The sequence below is a fragment of the Triturus cristatus genome, chromosome 4_1 (assembly GCF_964204655.1).
Source record: "Triturus cristatus chromosome 4_1, aTriCri1.1, whole genome shotgun sequence".
Taxonomy (NCBI): domain Eukaryota; kingdom Metazoa; phylum Chordata; class Amphibia; order Caudata; family Salamandridae; genus Triturus; species Triturus cristatus.
The window spans coordinates 609665919-609689902 of record NC_140585.1 but is presented as its reverse complement, the minus strand read 5'-3'; the positions used below and the strand labels follow the sequence as shown (position 1 = coordinate 609689902).

The window sequence follows — 23984 nt, the reverse complement described above, 5'->3', positions numbered from 1 at the left end:
CCATTCTTAGCATGGTATTAATGTATATAAGGCAAAACCAACAAGTGTCAAATATAAGTGGTGGATAAACCAATGCAGATGTGTTAGCATTCATTGTGGTAGATCGAGATTGTGTTACTCGATATTGTCAGTTTCAAGTATGTGTTCCAGATTGTGCTACAAATTGATGTACATATGTGGGCTCAGACCACGCGGTGTAAAGAAATCATTCTGAATAAATCCATAAGCGGAAATGTCAGGTACTGGTTTTGCTCATGCTTGCATTTGAGCATGTTTGCATCCGAAAGTGCTCAAAATGCTTGTTGCCCATTAGCGCATATGCATAAGCCCCGAAGTGATGACCCGAAGTAATGATCCGTCAGTGACTATTTGCCTACAACTGTGCGTGAAAAAAATCTTATAAGCGATCAGGAATCATTTAAGTCAGTGTTGCTAGAGTAAACTGGTTGCTTACCTAAAGCTATATCGCTTTCGCTACATAAGGTGGCACGGAGTTGCCGCCTGCAAGCGTGCCCCGCTGTGAAGACAGCACAGTTAGTCAGAGTGAGCGGGACTCACGGTAATTTAAGGCAGTATGTCAGCTGGCCAATGGCGCAGCATGGGTACTCACGGTTTTTGGGTGCAGACCGTGCATCTGCACCTACCCTTCTGTATCCGCGTCCTTGGGATTGGGACTTGGCAGCTCCATCGTACTTGGTTATATGGAGTGATCTAAGGTGGGCAGATACAGGAATGAGCAGTAGTTCTAATATGGTCGCGCCTGTCTGGCGGCTATATTGGAATGGTTAATCAATAGAAACTGGTTATAATGGTAATCATAGACAGTGGAAATGTGAGGTTTTCTAAATTAACGTAGTCGTGAGTCTTTCTCCCACATTGTGGGCAGCCATGTTGGGATGGTTTGTTAGTAAAGTAGAATTGCTTGTAGAATAAAATCGCTTGGCAACCATAGGATTGTCCGTGTAATCTACTGTAAATATAGTGATGAAATAGTACATGCTACTTCTACATTCTTGGGGTAAAAGTGGACAAGAAAGGAGTATCAAGGGTGATTCATTTCTAAGGAAGTACATGTTGAGGTACATGTTGATGTCATTATTGTCATGTCACATAATATGTTGAAGATAGTATCGCCTAGTGAGGTGGTATCTTCTGGATGTCAGAGCAATATTGTTAGAATTTGGAAACAATGTCCGAGTTATAGATCTCATGAGGGTCTTAGAATGACATTGACAACTCGTTCAGGCGAATGCCTGTTTTGTGAATTGGGTAATGCTCCATGGTGTAAATCTGAGTAAAGGATAATGTGCTTCGATTTCATCATCCAGAGAAGACATAGTTTGGATATGGATGTCTAGACCTCAATCCATGGTATATCATCATTGATCATTAAAAGCTGTCTGGGTGCGGTTTTTGCCTGGTTTCAACTTAATCAGTTGAAATGCAACTCGGACAAGTCTGAGGTTCTTTTCTTCGGCTGTTCTCCGAATCCCTGTTGGAAGTCCTTGTGGCCGGCGGATATGTTTCCTCCTTCCGCTGTGGCCTCGGTGGCTAGGAATCTTGGTGTTAGGATGGACAATTGTCTTACTCTTAAGCCACAGATTCTGAGCCTGGTCGGTCAGTGTTTTGGGATACTGAAAATGCTAAGGAAATTCCTCCCTTTCCTATCTATTGCCCATAGGAAAACCACGGTGCAAGCTATGATAGGATCAAGGCTGGACTACGCTAACATCCTCTACCTGGGTCTCCCGAAGTACCTTCTTTCACGCTTGCAGGTAGTGCAGAACTCGGCTGCACGGGCAATCTTTGGCCTCGGCCATCAATCCCATGCTGCGTGACTGCTGGAGTCTCTTCACTGGCTGCCAATTCAGAAACGCATTGAGTTTAACGCTCTCACCATGGCGTTTAAGGCACTCCATGGCACTGGTGCCCTCTATTTTAGGAAGAGAATTGGTTTTCACCTGCCTTCCAGAGCCTTGCGTTCGGCGTCATTGTCTCTGACCACGGTCCCGGCAATTAGGCGTGCTCGGATCGGGGGGCGGTCTTTTATATATCTTGCTCCCCGGGCCTGGAATGCCCTCCCACTGTCCTTAAGAAAGAGTGAGAGCTTACTGTCGTTCAGAAAGGAGCTCAAAACGTGGCTGTTCGGCCAATAAGTCTCCTCTATTTCGCCGGGGCTCTGCCGTTATGGGTCTGATAGCGCCGGGACACTCTGCTTGAGTAGCTGAGCGCTCAATAAAACACCAGCTAACATAACATAACATCAGTTTTTGATGTTACAATTAGTGTGTTGCCTTTGTGTCCACGAGAATGAGCCTAAATGTAGAGTGGTGGAGTGTGAGGTTGAGTTGCATGAGGTGCAACCACCGCATGACTAGTGTCAAGTAACTGGTGGAAGATTCCAAAGGGTGGTCTGTGTGTTGGGCTTGTTCATACTTGGTCTGGTATGTTCTGACTGGTGTCTCAGATTGGAAGTTCTTCTAAATGCAAAACGGGGGCGTTCCAAGTCTAGGTCCCCTGTGTTCAGGATTCACCAATGTTTTAGAATGATTGATTTTACTTTGTTTGATAGAGGTGTATAAGAAGTGACTCATGTCATCACTTCTTCCTTTGGGCACCTATGTTTAACTTCTCCCACCAGTAGCCAATTGAAAAGACAGTTCATACAATGGTGCAGGGTCATCTGATGCTGCAGCATAAAAAGAAGCCATAGAGTACCTCACATCATTAATAGATATTTCTTCCACCACGCATCATCCCTCACAGTCCATCACCACCTAGCCCAATGGAACTTTAAACCCCTTACTAGCCAATTGCAGAACCCCACAATGTGATGCAGAGGCCGATGAATAGCAAAAAAAATAAAAAATGGACCAGTTGAGTGATGGCATTTTCTCATCATGTGACTGGAGCAGTAGCTGGTTTCCAAGAGCGAGAGTGATTTGTTACTTCACCATAATGTATTGTGAAAATTCTGTCCCTTTTACAGATTTTCCACTATGCTAAACTTCATCTATTAAATCTCCACAGATCTTGATTCTGTTGATTAGGAATTCAAGTGGTGCACCCACATATTTACTTTACTGTACACCTAAGTTCATTATAGATTTGCTAAAATATTAGTAAGCGAGAGCCATTGGGTGTTCCATAATAATACAGCCATGTGCTTGCAGTGTTATTATTCACCACTTGTTATTGGGAAATAACTTGCGGACCCCCTTAAGAACTATCACAAAAAAGCTCTCAAGTCTGTACTTATGATGGATGTTAGATTCAGGCAGGGGTGGCTCCGCCACTATGACGGAGGAGCGTCGCCCCACTACTTTTAAGCAGTGAGAAACATAAAATTACACTAACTTAGAGTTATTATCATTTTATGTTTCGTGTCCGCTGCATTGCGGTGGGTGGGTCTGCGGGGCTGCTATGCTCTCCGAGCAGAGCAGGGGAGGAGTGGTTTGCCCACTCCTTAAGTGCAAAGTGACTGGTTGGCCCTCTCAGGCCGCCCAAAACAGTCATGTGCACTTCCTTGTTCTCCATGCAGGCTGAATTACAACCTGCTTGGAAAACATGCCCACCCATCCAGCCCCTGGCTGAGCGCCGTGTCACAGCGCTCACAACACTGCATTGCAGAGTTGTGATTGGCTTAGGGGAGGGAGCCAGGCTGCCTTTTTCCTGTTCCTGTTGGAGGCAGGAGAACAGGAAAGCAGGAGCAGAGAAAACGCGGGACCCGGGGTCGAGGTAAGTTATTTTTTTTTATTTCCGATCTCCCCCCCGCCTGATATCCGGGCCCCCCACCCTTCCCAAGCCCTACCTGCCACCCACGAGTCATGTCGGCCACAACTGGATTCAGGTACGCATTATTCAACGCTGGCCATTTAAAAATGTATGCTCATTCTTTGCTGTGGAGTGAGTTTTGCTTGTATCTACGCATAGACTTTCACGTCTAAACACTACATTTGAAACCAACTACATAATGTCTTGGATATTTTCGCAATGGAAAAAATAGAAACGTACTATTAATGCACATTTTCTGCAGAGTTGACACATACAGTTGCACAGAGATTGTTGTGTTACCTTAACAATACTTACATTGTAGCAGCTGAGTGATACCCTCAGAAAATAATCCACTCTCAAGCCATTCATCATAACCATGAATGTAGCCAAAAGCAGTCAAACTGTGATTGTCCTGATGCCTCACATTTGCTCCTAAAACACAGTAAACAGAAGAACACACAGTGCAGTTGTTTATGAGAATTAGAGCAGCGAAGCATTAACAGCTGTGAAATATGTGGCTGTCATCCACATGTCTGCAAACACAAACATGTCTTTTATCATGCAAAATGATGCTAGTAAATTAAAGTTACAGTTCATTGTGTATCTCTCTATTCATAATAAGATTGAGGAAACAGTAAAACAAAGGACTATATGTATTGACCCTTGATACGGACAGCATATCGCACGTGCATGCATGTGTTAATCTAGCTTAATAACTCATGAAGAATATTTAGAAAAATACACTACTATGGCTATATACATTTTAAACACGATTCATTAAAACCAGTAGTCAATCAGAGAGAAATCCGAGTGCTTATCTGCTTAACAAAAAGACAAATTTCTCTTAAGTTTAAGTTATTTTTCTTAATTTTTTCTTATTTTTATTTAATTATATTGCTGTTTCTCTTTCGTCACATGAGTTTTAAGTTAGAAGCATTAACATTAATACAGTTTCAAACGTGTCTATATCAATCCCTTTTCAGGAAAAGCGTGCATTATAAGATCAGGATACTTGCAGAGAGAAGTCTAATTATCATTGATATGTTTTATTGTTATGAAGTCAACAGACAATTTCATCCTTAGATCGTGACTACAAACAGCTTTCACTATCATAAGGCAGACGTGCTGATACCTTTCTTATCTATCTCACTTCTGTGCTTCTTATTCAATACCTGTCTTTGCTATTCTTTTGTTTGTGCCGCCCAGATTCACTTAGGTCTCACATGTTTTTTTTTTTTTCTGAATGGCATGTATCCTTACACTGCTGACTTCAGACCTTGGCTTGCAGTGCATATGAGGGAATATTATCTCTCCCTATTATATTGTTTTGAATTGTAGAATTAATAAAGCGCTTCATACCCTTAAGTCCCATGCTGTAGTGGAGCTCATCCAGCTCCTACCTGCTCGCTTCCACCCATCCTTCTTTAAGAATACTACTTAAAGTCAGCACACAAACCAAACATTTTATTTGAGCATATTATTTTACTCATGCTTTATGAGAATTGAAGATTATTATGAAATATGTACAATCCCTCCATATTTTGAAAAAATACAGGTAAAGTCTGCATGAGGTGGAAACTCAATTTGTATTCAGTAGGAAGATCTCCTGATGGTGATAGTGGTGATGTGCTTCATCCGTGTGGGCATGGTCATGCCAACTCTGTGAACAGGGATCTTTTTCACAGTTGCTCACACTAAGCTCATTTCAGCAGCAGCTCTGTTTAAACTGTTTCCTACATCTCTTTAAGGAGATCTCAATCTGCTCTGACAAAATTACTGTTCGTAGGGACCTGTGAAGCACTGCTTCGGGAGCTGTCTAGGAAAAGCACAGCATAATCCTTGATCTTGATGTAGGGATGCTCATCAGGATTCTTCTTTCAGTCTCAACACATCATCATTTCCCACCATTTGAGTAGCAATCACTTTGTGATGCACAAGTGTGGTAGATAACAGCTTCACCCCCTCATCAAGTCAGAGATGGTTTGTCCTGCAATCACCTATTCTCACTTCTCTCAATTTCTGGGAGCAATACACAAAGACCAACTGCCAGTTTTACCTAGTCATGTGACCAAGAATACAGGCTCCCCTAAGCAGACACGAAACGGTTGGGACAAGAAAACGACAACCTTCTAAAAGTGCCAATTTCAGAAATGTGACTTAAAATCTGACTTTATCATTTAGGAGGGCTTTGAATTACAATTCTTTAGACACCAAACTTGACAGTCCTGCCTCTTCCCAATTTAAAGTTATAATTTATTAAATGTAATAAGGCCACCCAATGTTATTCTTTGGGAGAGGTATGCCTTGCAGTTGAGAAAACAAATGTAAGAGTTTTTCACTAGCAGGACATGCAAAAGTTAAAAGTATATGTTCAATGTTTTAAATAGATTGCCCCCTGCCCTATGGACGATTTAGGGTCTGCCCGAAGGATGACTGATATGTATTAAAAAGGAAGGTTTAGGCCTGGCAAAACAGTTTATTTTGCCAGGTCGAAATGGCACTCTAAAATTGCGCACACAGGCTACAATCTCAGGCTTGAGACGTTTTACAGGGCTACTTAAGTGGGTAGCACAATCAGTGCGGCAGGCCCACTAGTAGCATTTAATTTACAAGCCCTGCATGCATGTAGTACCACTTTACTTGGTACTTACAAGTATATTAATTGTGTGTAAGCCAATTTGACCATGTTTAAAGGAGAGAGCACATGATCTTTAGCACTGGTTAGCAGTGGTAAAGTGCAAGGAGTCTCATGGCAAACAAAAACGAGATCAACAAAAATGGAGCAATAAGGCAGAATGTTTGGGGGCAGAGCACCCGAAGGCTGACAGGTCTAACTCTCATGCAACCACCCCTACCTAGGAGCATGAATTTCAATGTTATAGTCAGAGTTTGCACTTGATTAAAAGTGGCATCCAAAATTCTCCCAGTGAATAATGTGGTCTGGAGAACCGATCAGAATGCTTTTCAGCTGACTATAACTGCTGTTAAAGGCCTGCTTAGGGAGCATCCTGTGTCTGCCAGCTCCCCGGGTGAGCTAGTGTGGGTGGGGCCTGCGCCACTAGGGCATTTTCAGCCCCAATCTTTGTTCCCTTCTGATTTGATTGAAGGTACCTGTGCTTATGGCTATACCATAAAGAAGCTTTTCTGAGAGGTACCACAGTGCTTACTTTTCCTGGTACTACTGATGAATTAAGAACTGTTTTCCCTTATCAACAAAATTGAGCAGCTAAAACTCACTACATGCCACTGTATCAACTACATTTTTACATCAACCGAGGATTTTACTCGATGTTCCCTGTTTCTCTGTGATGGTGCATTTTGCTTGTTCTTGCCTTCATCCTCCCGCACTTCCTGTGGACTGAGTACTTTTAACTTTACTTCATAACCTAAAGGTGAGCCAAAGACACTCCTGGAATGCTTTTAGCATGTTTATCCTTGATGAAAGTTGGTTTTGGGTGTAGTGGGATTCAGTGCTTAATTCATAATGAATAAGTGCTAGGGCCCTTGGCTGGAGGCCATCGTAGTTTGCACCACCCATTGCCCCAGCAATCGCTGCCAAAGACAGTACCAGCACAACTAACCATCATACTTCTACAAGTGTGACAATATAGACGTTTAATATACATAAAAAATGACTGGGTGCCAGGTATTAGTCATTTTAATGTATATTAAATTACTAAACTACTGTTGTTGTGCTCATCACAAATTCAGACAAATAGCACCACCAAGTAACAGGCTGTAATAAGTGCTAGTGTTGACAATTAAGTGCCTGTGCTGAGCACCGGAAACCACTGGCTCACATTAAGCACTGGTGGGAGATGAACTAATGTGGCTGTAGTTGGTAGTTTCGATTTTACTTCTATCCAGCTCGTTATGACTTCCCAACAAATAAAAGCAGTATGGCACTATTAAAAACCCATTTTCAACAGCAATGTTCATGTTCTAACACAGTAATCTCAACATGTACCAATAAATGGCTTTAAATGATACAGCAGAAAGCATAATTAGAAGAGAGCTATCTTTCCGTGCTAGCAATCGGAAAGAAGGTATTAGAGTGCCTACAATAAAGATAAATGGAAATGCTCACAAGGGAAGATAGGTATCACACTTGTATTATAATTTAGTCGTTTTTCAAAGTATTTTCAGGAAAAGAACGAATATAAATTGCTTTACCGTGCTCAATCAAGAGTCGTGCACCGTGCAGGTTTGATGCAGATACAGAGTAGAAGAGCGGAGTGCGGCGTTCATCGTCTTCTATGTCCACATCAGCACCGCAGTCAAGTAGCGCAGCCAAAGTGTCATACAAACCCAAGTCTAATGCAGCGAGATGCAAAACACTAGTGATCAAAAAACAGAAACAAAAACAGACCTTTACGTTTGTAAAGCTTCTGTGTAATAAAACAGAAATCGATATGAAAGACTACGTTAGCTTTAATATACACTTGGAGGTTTACTAATAGCACCAGCATAGACGAATGATATTTGAATTGGCTAGGACCTGTTGTGTTCCTGGGTCGTGAGACACCGACACTGACTTTAGTAAATGGCAAGACCGTATTATTTATTTCAATTAAGATACTTTGTAATGGCCAAGTAAATTAACTGAACTATTCAATAAATATATAACTTCCTGCTTTTGTATTTTTGTTTTATTGCTTCATGTTCATCAGAAATAGACAGAAATCAATTTATAGTATAAATACATTATTAGCATTTCCTCTACCACATTTCAGATGCATTTGTCACAAATTTCTCTCCTGCAGGACAGCAACGAAACTAAAGAAAAGTACTTTGCTAATGCTAACTCTCATTACTTTAGACAACATTAGATTAATAATAGACTCTAAATTTAACATCTCGAAAACAATCCTCTAAAACACAAAACACATTATTTATCTACAATAACTAACCTTAAAACAACCTAACGAATTACTACTGCGATATCCAAAGGCCGGCCTCTTTCCGAAGACTTCTTACCATTCTATCTTACCTCATTTAGGGGAGGATGTCTCCCCATTTAATCAGATTTCATATTTATTAATACATTAAGGTCAAGGGGCTAGGAACAACGGGGCCTGTAGGGATGGTGAAAGCAACAAGAATGGTGCCAACTACGAACAAGCAATGACGGAGGAGGAGCGAGGGAGGAGAGGCAAGCAACAACAACAGAGCTAGCATCCACTGGCAAGCAGTGATGTGGGCGGGGTGCAAGCAACGATGTGGGTGGGGGGCTGGGAACAAGCAATAGCAACAACAATGGGAGAAGAAGATAAAAACAGTACCTCCATCCATGCACAAGCAGTGGAAGGACACTCAATCAATCAATCAATCAATCATTTGTAGAGCGCGCTACTCACCTGTGAGGGTCTCAAGACGCTGGGGGGGAGCAGCTATTGATCAAACAGCCAGGTCTTGAGGAGTCTTCTGAAGGTCTGCAGGTCCTGGGTCTGTCGTAGGTGGATGGGGAGGGTGTTCCATGTCTTGGTGGCGAGGTGGGAGAAGGATCTGCCACAGGTGGCTGTTCGGTGGATGCATGGGACGGTGGCGAGGGCAAGGTCAGCGGAGCGGAGCTGGCGGTTGGGTGAGTCACTTGTTGAGGTACGCTGGTCTGGCATCGTGGAGTGCTTTGTGGGCATGGGTGAGGAGCTTGAAGGTGATCCTCTTGTTGATGGAAAGCCAGTGCAGGTCCTTCAGGTGGGCGGTGATGTGGCTGTGGCGGGGGATGTCGAGAATGAGGCGTGCGGAGGCGTTTTGTATGCATTGGAGTCTTTTCTGGAGTTTGGCCGTAGTTCCCGCGTAGAGGACATTGCCGTAGTCCAGCCTGCTGGTGACGAGGGCCTGGGTGACAGTCCTTCTGGTTTCAGTGGGGATCCATCTGTAGATCTTGCGAAGCATACGGAGGGTGTTGAAGCAGGAGTAGGAGACGGCGTTGACTTGTTGGGTCATTGACAGAGAAGAGTCCAGGATGAACCCCAAGTTGCGTGCGTGGTCGATGGGTGTCGGCGCAGTTCCCAGCGAGGCTGGCCACCAATAGTCGTTCCAGGTGGAAGTGGTGGAGCCGAGGATGAGGACCTCTGTCTTGTCCAAGTTCAGTTTCAGGCGACTGCTCTTCATCCATTCAACCAAAACCAGTAATTACTTGGTCCATGCTCCGCAGAAGGGGGAAACAAATGAACAGAAAGTAAAAGCGACACAAACTGACTGACTAATTAGGAGCCCGCAAATAAGAGTGACAATGAAGCCAACAAATGCTAATCAATGGAAACACTCCATGCCCACTTTTAGTTAAAAAAAATGTCTGGCAAGCGACAGCACATGCACTGTCTCAGGTGCAACCTAAAAACAAAGGATAATAATGCACTTCATCAGTCCTTGCCTACAAAATACCCTTGTCTTGGTCTCCAATGCCACACTCTTTTTGAGTATAACAGCCCAGCTTTTTTAAGGTGATAGAGATTCCAGATGAACTTATTGAGACTGAATCAAAGCATCGTAGTAAAACTATTTGAGATGTTTTTGATTTTCAACCAATTCTTCCCCTATAACTTGCCGCTATGATTGATTGCAACTTTTTAATGGCCATGCAGGTTAAAGCATTTAATAAATCAGAAGCCATATTTATACACATACAACTATGATTTAAATAATGCCTCTCGTTTTGGCTTTCAGTATTGATACATTGTAGCTGTTTATTGTATCCCCTGATTATATATTAGCAGTGACTTTTTTCCAACTGGTCAAAGCCCATCGTTGCCGTTGAATCGCTACTCACAAACATCTACATTACCAAAATCATCTGCTCCAAAGTTCACAATAAGAAAGAGCTTACAGTACTGGTCACACTACACCTGATGAATGAACTATAGCCCCATCTTAATCCCGGATAGAGCTATGTTTGTCCCTAAGGCTCTATACATTAATGCTGTCAAGAATGACGGTTAGTTTTCAATTTTCCACCCAACCCCTTCCTCTTCCATCACTCGATCTGCCCCCTCCCCCTCCATCTCACTACCCCTGCATTACCTCCCAGCTTGTCACACCAAACATTTTAGAAGGGTACACAGAATCACTTTTAGGGAAATGTCACACTCACGGCTTGCCGCAGTATTTCTGCCCTTCCCTCCTATTATTTGTCAGGTTGCCCTGCCTTTCCTACACGAATAAAATCAGCTTTAATCTTGCAAAAATAATGACGTCCTTCATTCGCTATTGCTTTTTTCCAATAATGAAAACTGCACTTGTGATGTACCATTCTTGGTATGATATAAAGTCATCCGCTCCGCTATGCCAAGCTTAATCTTGTGGATTTCCATTCAATGTGTAGCCTGCGTGCTGCCATGCCGCTTGTTCTAAAGGATTTATATGAATGATCTCTCTTTTATTGATATTTGGCTCCCTGTTTTGCAGCGCGACGAGCAATGTTGCAATAAGAGGCTTCGCTCGTGCTCACAGGTAACAACCATCCTCCTGTTTATTAACGGAGGAAGAAGAGAAGTTGAGGTGATGGAAAAGTCACGGCTTCCATGAGGGACATTCACTGGGCAACCAGACGGGCTGGGTACTCTCCCACCCTGGGCGTATGACAGACACATCATAAACCAAGTATAGATACTGCGCAGTCCATAGCTGCCCTGCACACTACTGTTGTCTACCTTGAAGGTAGCCCTAAAGGACACGTTAAAGGGTTCTCCAGGGATTCTATGGGATTTTTTTTAATGAGGCTCTTGGATTCGTCATGCTTTGATAGTGCTACAGGTTTTAATGGATTTGGACTAGTATGGTGGACATGATGTGGAGTCCTTTAGATGCGTAAATAATACCAATGTTTTCCTGACATTAACGTATAGTAGTTTTCTGGGTGCTGTGGTATCTTCTTTTGACACTGAGTTGATTGTTTAAAATAAAATTCCCACGCGACATACAGTCATAATTTCCCACAGCAGAGCAGCTCTCCAGAAACTATCCTGAGTCATTTGGCGCGTTCATGGGCCTCATCTGGGGGGTGGGCTTCCGGGTCTGCCTGGAGGACTGGCTGCTGACGCCTCTATGCTGCTGCAAGTAGTCTGTGTGCATGGAGTGCCTGAAGCGCTACCTGCGCTCGCAAGTAAGTGGTGCTGGGGTGAGAGTTTCTGCACCCAGATTAGCCGAGCACCCTCTTTACCAAGTGGTCAGTGGTTGAACTGGGAGGGATCTGAGGGGACGGTGTGCCCATACTTTTCTAATTTAGATGAAACAATGCCCCAACTTTTTGGTGATTAGAGAACCATCCCAGGATGGTTAATTCTAAGAGCTGACATGATTCAGCTGAAATGTAAGGTAGGGAGTCTCCTGTGCTGTGAATTCGGGGGAGGGGTGGATGGCTACACAAGCCTTCTTGGCAGGGTGCCTGCTTGCCTGAAAGGTTAATGTGCGCAACTGGTTAATTTGCAACTGTAAAGGGTGCTTAGAAGCCAGTGTTGGCTTTAGTTGATGGAAGCATTTGAAGCTTTCCAATGACATGGATCTATTCTTTTTGAGTGATATTACAAGGGAGTTACTAACTGAGGTGTGAAGTGTGTGCTTTTAATGGACAGGTAAAAAATAAATTGCACTGTGTACAGACTGGATATTACTTATATTACTTCCTAGACGCCACAAAAGTGTTCGACTCCGTCAAATGGGATTACTTACTGGGTGTATTACAGCGCATGGGAATGCCGGTGGGATTCTTGTCTTGGGTGAGTCTCCTATGTCAATCCCCAATGGCCAAGGTACTGATCAATGGGCAGATATCCCAGGCATTTCCAATCACCAGGGGATCTCGGCAGGGTTGCCCGTTATCCCCACTGCTGTTCGCTCTAGCAGTAGAGCCGCTGGTGGCTAAACTGCGACAGCATCACCAGAACAAAGCATTAAGATGTCCCCTGCATCAGATACTCAGCTCCCTTTATGCAGATGACATCATACCATACATCAGGGACCCGCAGCAAAATCTAAATCCCATCCTATGTGAATTTATTGTCTTTGGCAGGCTATCAGGGATTCACATCAATTTGGGGAAATTTCAAGTATTCCCGCTCACTTCTGCAGCCACACATTTCCTTCTTGGTTTTCCCATAGAGTGATGCAACTCGGAAGTCAAATATCTGGGTATCTACATTACCAAGGATAGGGAGGAACTCATACGGCTCAACTACGGCAGGGCATTAGAGAACATAACTAGCTGCATAGCACGCTGGATCTCCCTGCCTTTGTCAATGGCAGGGCGAACCTCTCTTATTAACATGGTAATCCTCCCACAATTATTATACTTGTTTATAAACATACCATATCACCCAGGTCGACACTTCTTCTCCGCCATGCGGTCTGAACTGATCAGATTGAAGTGGGGAGGTAAGCAACCAAGGCTGCAGTGGGATATCATTACCAGGCAGTACTCACAAGTGGGGTTCGCAGTCCCAAACTTGGAATTATATTACGTATGCGCCCAGGCCCATTATGCCTACTACTGGTTTCATCCACCCAAGTACATTCCACAAATTGCAGTGGAACAGTGACTTGCTGACCCAATCCCATTGGCAGGATTGATATGTAGTACACCCCTGCCTCGTGAGACGGAGACCACGACGTTTACATGTACAGCTACAGCGTGGTACCGAATCACCACAATTCTACAAGCCCCCATGCTTTACTTCCCATTGCTCCCCCTACTTTATCATCCACGACTGCAACTGCTGCAGGATACTGTTTTCAGCTAAACCATGGCGAAAGTCATAAAGCGTGCTGGGGTGATTAATATCACGATGGAAAATTCCGCAAACAGATGTTCGAACAAATTGCACCTACGCCACTAGATGTGTTCCAATACGTACGGCTTAGACAGGGTGTCAAGGACATTTACTCCACAGAACCTTCGACGTTGGCCCCGCTACATTTGTTGCTAGAGTCCACATCCCCTGCCCATGCTGTCTCTACACTGTATCATGTCATACACACTCAACAACAGCTGGAGCAGTGCCCCTCTCGGGCACACTGGGAAAAGGAGCTGGGAAGCACCATTTCGGACGAATAATGGTCTTACTGTTGTCTGCAGACAGAGCAAGTGTCAGCTAGCAGTAGACTTAGTATCATCCATTTAAAATTTTTACACGGAATATATTATACACCAGCCAAATTGTATATATTCAAATTAAGAGACAATGATAGATGTGGCATGACTGGCGCTGATTTCCTTCATCTGGCATGGTCCTGTCTAGGCGTCACGTTTTCACGGCATTGGAGGAGATGACAGCACTAGCACTCGTGCCAACACCATTGCGGGCCTTACTAGGAAACACAAAGCTAGTTGCCAAACCCTCCGGTAGATATGTTATTTTTGCATTACTGATGGCCAAGCGCCGTATTGCATGTCGATGGGGGTGAGGCAGGGCTCCCAAGTTTAAGGAGTGTATCAGAGACTTGATTTTCTGCCAAGAACAAATGCTCAACTATGCAGAATTGCTTCCCTTGTCATCTCACCCCAAAGATATCTGGGAACCTTTGAAAACATGTCTCCTCATTCACCCCTTAGACAAACAACCAGGAATCCAGATGATTAACAGTGGAGACAATAACATAGGCAACTGTACCACTGCAGTTGAGACTTCTATACAACTCAATTACTCGTGCTTCCCAGTGTAATGTGTACCCCTCCGTCAACTGAGTGAGAACAGCCTGCGAACCTCACTATGGTTTGGTGTGTCTACCTTTAGCTGAGCAATATAATGATGATACTGAGGTATACATCAAATAGAGGAGATGTACCCAATTGTAACCTTCCTCAGAATTACTGTCGCAAATGTATGGTGCTCTTGTAAAGATACAGAAAATGTAATTGCTTTTACCTCTTTGAAACATGTATTTGTCCAATGTCGTTACTTGCGAAATTCTATGTTGATTGCATGATCCTATCTCTGATTGTTTAATACAAAACCAAAAAAATAAAGTACAAAAAAATCACTACTATTAGGATTGCTCCTAGATAACACTGACCTTTCTTTGCTATCTGCACAGTGGTTGGTAAAATCACACATTTTTTGCAGCTGTGTAAATCGTGAAGGTTCTTCACTGAAGTTTACTTTGCTATTGTCCCCGGCCAAACAGTGCATGGTCTCTTATAATTTGCCAACTGCCAGTTAACCAGTGCATAATCCCTGCCATTTAGCCAGCAGTGTAAATAGTGAAGAATCTTTGCTATCTGCACAATTACAAACAGATCGAACATAACATCTGCAATTTAGCTAATGGCTGGTTAGGGAAGTTTACTTGTTATTTCTAGCTTGAAAAACAAACAGTGCATAATCTCTGCTATTTACACAGCAAATGAGTAAATATTGAGGTTTATTTGCTATTTTTGTGACTGTTGCCCAAATTGTGCTTAATCAATGTTTTGCTATTTGTGTGGCTGTGGCCCAAATATTGCATACTCTATGTTTAAAATGTGCCATGTTGATCAAGTGTAAATAATTGGGAGGTAAGGGTAAGAAGTTACTTACCATCAACATTTAGACTTCACCACTATTACAATGAAGTCAATGCATAGCACCACATGTCTTTTTTAATCTTTCTACTAATTCCTACCAACTTCTTTGAAAATTCTGGTTTATTGCCCTTTTCGACAGGCAATAGAGTTGAAACATTTTCTTATAATTGTATTGCCCCTCTCGCTCTGAATTGTTCTAGATTTATTGTTATATGTGGGTTGATGCTAGTAATCACTCTGCTCCTAGAAATATGATGTAGGCATGTGGTACTATACAACTTACTTGGGTGGCTGCCTCACTCCACTTTATCACAGACATTCTTTCTAGTTCTGCCCGTTAGTGTGACACCCTATTGCATTTTGGGCATGGTAGTCCGAAGTTGCTTCCATTAAACTTATTAAAATTACACACTTGATAGCTTTGACTTGTAGACTAAAAATATAGGCTGGGTGCGGTGTCCATGTTGATACAGAGTGAGGTAGATGCCCTTTTCGTCACACTAAATATGAATTCCACATGCATGCATTATTGGCCATTGTATTCACCTAATATTCATCTCTGATGATTGTATCTCAGATTTTTGCATTTGCGTGTTATTTCGTCTGATCACTTGACAGCTATGTTTTTAATGAACTGCCAATATTTGAATGTAGGGAATTCTACCCATATGGCTAGCCCATAAAGAAACTCAGATATTTTAAAATTAATGGGTACAATTTCACTGCACAATTACGAGATAAACTTACCATCTGATACTTAGGTGAATAATTCTGTACATCATACTTGGGTTACTACAAATGTGCTGACTCCATTTAGGTCTTCTGTCTTTCATCGCTCTAGGCCTTCAGTGCACTAGCTCCCTTATAGAAGCCGGGCAGGTATGTAAGATATTAAAATATGTGTGGCACCTTAATTACATGACTGATGCAAAAGATAAATATTCCTAAGCCTTAAAATGGTCTTTCTACCACTTTTCTTACTTCTGGCAGCAAACAATTCCTTAAAAAAGAGTTGCAAAGGAGATTCATCAATCCTTCCAGTGTGCTTAATAACGCCCATCCTTCACTATGTTTATGAAATACAGATATATGTGTTGTCTAAGGCAGGGGGTGTTTTGAGTAAAATGATGGAATTCTCTTCTATCTCTTTGGATCTCATCTTTCAACTTATGAAGTTGGTCAAACTTTGTTTTCAGATGGCCCTTGTCCTTCACAGCATCAATTGTATGCAACCTTGTGAACGTTTCAAACATGCAGCTTCTGTTCTATCTGAGTGGAAACTTGCTTTTGCGATTCCATTGATAAAATGCACTCTCTAGTTTATCTATATTGATTCATGATAGGTCTAGCTCTCTATTTTCTTTCTCTACGAAACTAGTGAAAAGAGAAGTTAATACCCAATAGTTTCCTTTTCTCACACAAATTCTTTGCATGACCTTGTGCAAGCAAAATTTAGTTTAGCTGGAAGTTCAAAATAAGCAGGTTATGATTTTGCAGGGGGAGGGGTGGCGGAGGGTAAAGGGAATGGCAGCCCCAATCCCTCTTGATTTCTCTGTTGCTTTTGATGCAATTCCCTACAATAATGGCTGGATTACTGTTGCCTTCACACTGTTCCTCCTTCCTCCTGCTCCTGGGGACATCATCCCTTGGGTTCCTAAGCATTTTTTGGGGCGGCATGTAGTGCCTTATTTTCCACACCATCCAGTTGCTCTGAGCACCCCATTCCCTGGGGCCCGATTGCAGCAGTGTCCAGGGATCTCAAACCTACGAGAGCTCTTGCAGGCAGGGAGCACAGGTTTGCTCCTTCCTGGCGGCAGCAGAAAACATCTGTCCCAGCCAGCAGGAGCAAACTTCTACAGCCAGCTAAAGCTGTACCGCGACCAGTGCAGGCAGGGGATTTAGGAGTGGCCGCAGGTGCACTCGGGTTCCCCTTGGGACCCATGGGCTCCTATTGATGTGGGTGTCCAAGATGACCACTGGGGCACCCACGTCAACCTAAGTTGGTTTGATCCTGATGGATGTGGTCTCTGGGGCCCTAGTGTAATTCATGAAGGGGGGCCTCATACCGTCTCCCCAATAAGGAACGTCAAGTCCAGGTATGGGGTCTTTGGACTCTTGTGTAGCTCAGGGAAGGTGGCAGCACTCCTACCCCATTAATTAACATGTTGGCCCAGCACATGGGGTCTCCCTTTTAAAGGCCTTGAAATGGGGGCAGCAAGCTCCCTCTCCATTAATTACCAAATCGTCCTGGGGGATGGGTCCCTGGGGCCTCTAGAAGGCTGGGGTAAGGGGGCTGCATGACCCTCCCAAATAAATATTTTGCTGACCCCCTGTGCCCTGTCTTACCCTGCGGTGATTATAGATTAAAAGAGGGAGCCCGCCATTTACTGATGCAGAGATCTGCTATATAGCTGCAGTACAGATTTTTTTTAAAAACTGTTTTTGGCCCTCTGGGACCACCACAAACCAGGGCTAGGGGGGCAGGGTATCTGTACACTGCCTCCCCATATTTTTGTTTTTTTCTCAGGACAGGGGACTTTGTTCCCAATTCCTAAAAAGGCTGCCACCATGTCTCTGTTGATGTGGTGGCAGTCAATAAGACCCGTCGGCTCTGAGGATCATCTTTGGCATGAAATATCAATTTTCTTTCTTTACTTTCTCAAAAAACTCTGCACAGATTTGCAAAAAGAATGGTTCCTGGACACAGATCTAGCTATCTGGCAAATGTGGTGCAATTCCGTTTAGCAAGTCTTGCAGTATAGCTGTTCAGTTATCCTTTGAAAATTGCACAGGGAAAACACATTTTAGGACTCCCTCTTTTCTCTGCCCCTGCTTGATGGATCATCATGAAACCAGGGCCAGCCTGAGCACTGGTGGCGCCGGGTGCAACAAGGTTTTTGGGCGCTCCTCTCCCGACCTCCACCTCGAATTTCTTCATTACCACCTGGCAAAAGAGCCTCTCATCTCTCCAGAGCCCCTCTCATAATTTAAAGTGCTGGCAAAGGCTGGTTTCACTAATCCACTCAGCTATCCACAAAAAACTTTGATCTATTCTTTGCAGGAGGCATATTAACCCTCTCTGCTACTTTATGGTGAGTCAAAACTGCAACTGGACAAAACTCCAATCTCTCTCGAGCAGGAACATTAATCACAAGAGTAATATTGGCATTTTTATTACTGCCTGAAAGCTAGATGCACAAGGACCTCTGCAGCAGGTGCCTTTCAATCATAAGTTATTGCTCAACCTAGTGCCCTCCACATGAGGCCAGTGACCCCCTCCAGGTGAGTGCCAGTGCAGCCGCACCAGCCCCACTGCCCTAAAGCAGGCCCTGGATGAAACTGTTCAGGAAGGTGCTGAAGGGGATGACATTTGTTTAGGAAGGCTTTATGAAGATTCTTCAAATGGTGCAAAGTTATTAGCAAACCAAAAAATGCTTTTTCTATCCAAACGTGGTCCTAACTATAACTACCCAGTGACTACCGCCAATGGGTAATATCGGAGGTGCTAAGTATAGTAAACCTATGTTTACCTATATGCCATTTCTTGAAAATATTTTGGTCCACAATTATTTTTTCGCCACACTCTTTTTGTCCCGATGATAGTCTGTAGTCGATATTCTTTAATAGTATTATAAAAGAAGTATAACATACTAAGAATACTATTTTACCATGGTGGTTCAAACATTAGTCCTTGTTCCAAAATATCTACCTTTTGCCTTTTTCATTCAGAGCATTGATGTTCACTCCATTTTTGAACAGGAAATTCAGAATCTGTACTTGATCTTCCCTGTAACACAAAATATATTCACCGATTAAAAAATGATACGTTAATTATATAAAAGAAAAGTGCCCTGTATATATTAAGTGTATGTATAAATATATATATTCCCAAGCTTTGCCCTGCAGAAAGAATGACAGAAGCATTCTAGAATTTTTACAATGCAATTTGAAGAATTTATTTGTTGTATAAACTTGCTTGTGGTTATCCTTAAAGCTGTGTCTGCTTGTACCATCTGAACTGATAGGTGTTCCTTAGTATTAAATCACCAAAATCCTCGGAATTTCAACTCTGTTTAAGAATTTAAATCTATTTTTCCTGTTATCTATTATAAGAACTGATACACTGAATTGCCTTCTGCAATATATACACATGTTCCACGTGTTCCATTACATCAAGCTTTTAAACCTTAAAATACATGTGACAGTTCCTAGTCCTCTTACTTAATCAAGCCCATTGCATTATGAGTATTGAAGTTAACAATATTTCTAACATATGTATTGTTTTTGGTCATGCTCACATGCCATTAGTCTTTGTATTTAGGTACATCTCACGAATATTCAGTGCCTCATTTTCCTATTCAATCAGAATTCGTTTCTAACAATTAGACTTATTTTTCATATTTTCTACCCCAATATACTACATTTTGGTATCTAATGACTATCCAATCATTCTTTCCACCAGGTTTCCAGTGGGGTGGTAGGGATACACTATAATAAGTTTATCCCCACCGTGATAATGATTATTGGGGAATTCTTTATATTACATTAATAAACAAAACATAAATGAAATAAAATTATGTTATATTTTGTTAATGCAAATTTTTCTTTGTGTTTCTTCTCTTCCAGTAATCTTATGTATCAAAATTCATACATGATTTGATTTTTTGTACTGGCCCCAAAGTGTGAAGGCGTGTACTGACTGATAAAAAAAAATTAAAATACATCTTGATGTTTACTGGTGTTGAGTATCTGGGACATACTTATAACTCATACTTCTTACTTTCTTACGAGCTATTGATTATGAGCCATTGTAGTTTTTCCTTTCTATTTCATGGTTTTTCAACTCCATTGTATGTAAAGCTGCACATTTATTGTGCAAAAATGCAATTTTTTGTGGTCACACCTATTTTTGGGCTGAATTTTATTCCTGGTTTGTAGACTCTTCACCCTGGGCACTGCTGTACAATACCTGCTGTATGCGCTCTAACTCTCCTAAAACATGTAAGCATTCGTTAATCCCTGATTGGTATATTTATCTCTTCTATAAGGCTATAGTACATGGTATAGAAACCGCACCCTTGGCGTGGGTGTTAAATGTCACCTGTGGACTGCAGTACTTATTGTGCAATTCACCAGTGTCAGAAGGAAAACAGGGCTTCAGTCATACCAATGGAGCACAACTGCTGCAGTCTAGACCTTCAATGTAACCTGTTAAATTCACCCTTTTTGAGTCGTAAAAACCTTCTTTTAAATATCAGTAGGTCACCCCTATGTAGACATTGTGCACTTGATGGTAGGGTGCATGGTATTTAAATGTAGGACATGGAGAACATTTCTGTTCCTATGCCCCTAAAGAGACAAGGCCAAGAAAGGTGTTTTCGCTGTGGCAGAGCTAGAGTCCTTCGTAGAAAATTAGGTGAAGATATTAAGTCTCCTTTCTTGGGAAAGGAACCAGGTGGTAAACAATTAAATCACTATTGTTGATAGCTATTAACAATCCAATTCAATGAAGTCAGATAATTAATAAACGTTTACCTTTTACCTTCCTAAAGTTCCTGGAAACTAATTTGCATTAGCTTTCTAGCTTTTCCCAGTCTGTACATCACCTGAATAAGGTATAAATGAGGTGTGAAATTCCTCTCTAGAGTTATACATGATTAGACCACTGTGATAACAGTTCAACCTAAATGGTCAGGGATGACTCTTTGACTCAGCAGAAGGGTGAGGGTAGTGTCCCTCCTGTTGACACCACAATTTCAAATCCTGGACGACAGGTCTGTCTGAGGCACATGTAAAACATGTGCACCATTCAAAGGGAGCGCATAGGATGCTAGGACATTTGTTGTGTATCCCCTGTCTAGTGGTAAGGGGACCTGCTCTTGTCTTACAAGAACTCTGTCTCCTGGTTTGGAAAGATCCATTACAACAAATCTATCACAACACATGCTATTACATTCATGCCATTACAACGCAAGTGCTATTACAATGCACTGCACCATCATAACGCATGCCATTACAACGCATATGCCTTTACCACGCATACCTTTACAACAAATTTCATTGTAAAGGCTGAATGGTAAAGGTATATGTGTTTTACATGTAAGTATAACTTAAGTATATATGGTTTAGGGTGGTTATGGGTTTTGGAGTGGTAAGGTTAATCTTAGGGTTTTAGGGTGAGTATATGTTTTGGGGTCGCAAGAGTAATTTTAGGGTTCAGGGTGGGTATGGGTTTAGGGGAGTCAAAGGTAGTTTTAGTGTTCAGGGTGGGCATGGGTTTTGGGATGGCAAGAGTAATTTTAGGGATCAGGGTTGGTATGGGTTTTAGGTGGAACATGTAATTTTAGGGTTCAGGGTGGGTATGGGTTTTGGCCGGGTGACAAGGGTAATTTTAGGGTTCAGGGTGGATATGGGTTTTGGGGGGCAAGGGTAATTTTATGGTTCAGGGTGGGTATAGGTTCTTGGGTGGCAAGGGTAATTTTAGAGTTCATGGTGGGTATGGGTTTATGGTGACAAGGGTAATTTTAGGGTTCAGAGTAGGTAAGGGTTTTGGGGTCGCAAGCGTAATTTTAGGGTTTAGGGTGGGTAGTGGTTTTGGGGTGACAAGGGTCATTTAAGGGTCTAGAGTGGGTTGGTGTTTTGGGGGTGGCAAGGGTAATTTTAGGAATTAGGATGGGTATGGGTTTTGGGGTGGCAAGGGAAATTTTAGGTGTTATGGTGGGTGGGGTTTTTGGGGTGGTCAGGGTAATTTTAGGGTTTTGGGTGGGTAGGGGTTTTGGGATTTCAAGGGTACATTTAGGGTTTAGAGTGGGTTGGTGTTTTGGGGGGGGCAAGGGTAATTTTAGGAATTAGGATGGGTATGGGTTTTGGGGTGGCAAGGGAAATTTTAGGTGTTATGGTTGGGAAGGGTTTTGGGGAGGCTAGGGTAATTTTAGGTTTTATGGTGGGTAGGGGTTTTGGGTTGGCTAGGGTAATTTTAGGTTTTAGAGTGGGTAGAGGTTTTCGGGTTGCAAGGGTATATTTAGGGTTTAGGGTGGGTAGGTGTTTTGGGGTGGCGTGGGTAATTTTAGGGTTTAGGGTGGGTATGGGTTGTTGTATATGTGTTTTACATGTAAGTATAAGGTAAGTATATATAATTGAGGGTGGGTATGGGTTATGGGGTAGGAAGGTTAGTTTTGGGTTTTAGGGTGGGTATGGGTCTTAGGGTCACAAGGGTAATTTTAGGGTCCAGGGTGGGTATGGGTTTTTGGGTGACAAGGGTAATTTTAGGGTTTTGGGTGGGTAGGTAGGGTTTTGGGGTTGCAAGCGTATATTTAGGATGAGTAGGTGTTTTCGAGGTGGCAAGGGTAATTTTAGGGTTTAGGATGGGTATCGGTTTTGGGGTGGCAAGAGTAATTTTAGGGTTTTAGGTGGGTAGGGGTTTTACGGTTGCAAGGGTATATTTAGGGTTTAGGGTGGGTAGGTGTTTTGGGGGTGGCAAGGGTAATATTAGGGTTTAGGGAGGGTATGGGTTTTGGGGTGGTAAGGGTAATTTTAGGTTTTATGGTGGGTAGGGGGTTTGGGGTGGCTAGGGTAATTTTAGGTTTTAGGGTGGGTAGGGGTATTGGGGTTGCAAGGGTATATCTAGGATGGGTAGGTGTTTTGGGGTGGCAAGGGTAGGGTAAGTTTAGGTTGGGTATGGGTTGAGGGGTTGTGGTATATGTGTTTTACATGTAAGTATAAGGTAAGTATATATGGTTCAGAATGGGTATGAGTTTTGGGGTGGGAAGGTTAGTTTTGGGTTTTAGGGTGGGTATGGGTTTTAGGGTCGCAAGGGTAATTTTAGGGTTTAGGGTGGTTCAGGGTGTTGCGGTGACAAGTGTAATTTTAGGTTTTAGTGTGGGTAGGGGTTTTGGGGTTGCTAGGGTAATGTTAGGGTTGAGGGTCGGTAGGGGTTTTTGGGTCGCAAGGGTAATTTTAGGGTTTAGGGTGGGTATGGGTTGAGGGGTTGCAGTATATGTGTTTTACATGTAACTATAAGGTAAGCATATATGGTTCGGGTGGGTATGGGTTTTGGGGTGTGAAGGTTAATTTTAGGGTTTTAGGGTGGTTGTGGGTTTTCGGGGTGGCAAGGGTAATTTTAGGGTTCAGGGTGGGTATGGGTTTTGGGGTGGCAAGGGCAATTTTAGGGTTCAGGGTAGGTATGGGTTTTGGGGTGGCAAGGGTAATTTTTGAGTTTATGATGGGTATGGGTTTTGGGGTGAGAGGGTCACTTTAGGTCTTAGGGTGGGTAGGGTAGATGGGGTGGTAAGGGTAATTATAGATTTTTGGGTGGGTAGTGGTTTTGGGGTGGCAAGGGTAATTTTAGGGTTTAGGGTGGGTAAATGTTTTGGGGTTGCAAGTGTCATTTTAGGGTTAAGGGTGGGTATAGGTTTTGGGGTGGCAAGAGTAATTCCATGTTTTAGGGTGAGTAGGGGTTTGGGGTGGCTAGGGTAATTTTAGGATTTAGGGTGGGTAGGGGTTTTGGGATGGCAAGAGCAATTCAGGGTTTAGGATGGGTAAGAGTTTTGGGGTGGCAAGGGCAATTTTAGGTTTAATGGTGGGTAGGGGTTTTGGGGTGGCTAGGGTAATTTTAGGGATGAGGGTGGGTAGGGGTTTTTGGGTGCCAAGGGGAATTTTCAGGTGGGTTTGAGATTCGGGGCGAGAAGGGTCATTTTAGGGTTAGGGTGGG

General features: G+C 42.8%; 1 protein-coding gene across 1 annotated transcript in view; it reads right to left on the bottom strand.

Annotated features, from left to right (window-relative positions):
* The window catches only part of LOC146855284 (uncharacterized), a 123190-nt gene that overhangs the window by 30489 nt on the left and 68717 nt on the right, over positions 1 to 23984 (bottom strand). The window contains exons 3-5 of the mRNA XM_085651109.1: positions 18984 to 19061; positions 7948 to 8111; positions 4090 to 4206 (exon numbers count right to left, since the gene is read on the bottom strand). Coding sequence (XP_085507235.1) covers positions 4090 to 4206; positions 7948 to 8111; positions 18984 to 19061 — 359 coding nt within the window. The remainder of the gene's footprint in view (positions 1 to 4089; positions 4207 to 7947; positions 8112 to 18983; positions 19062 to 23984) is intronic.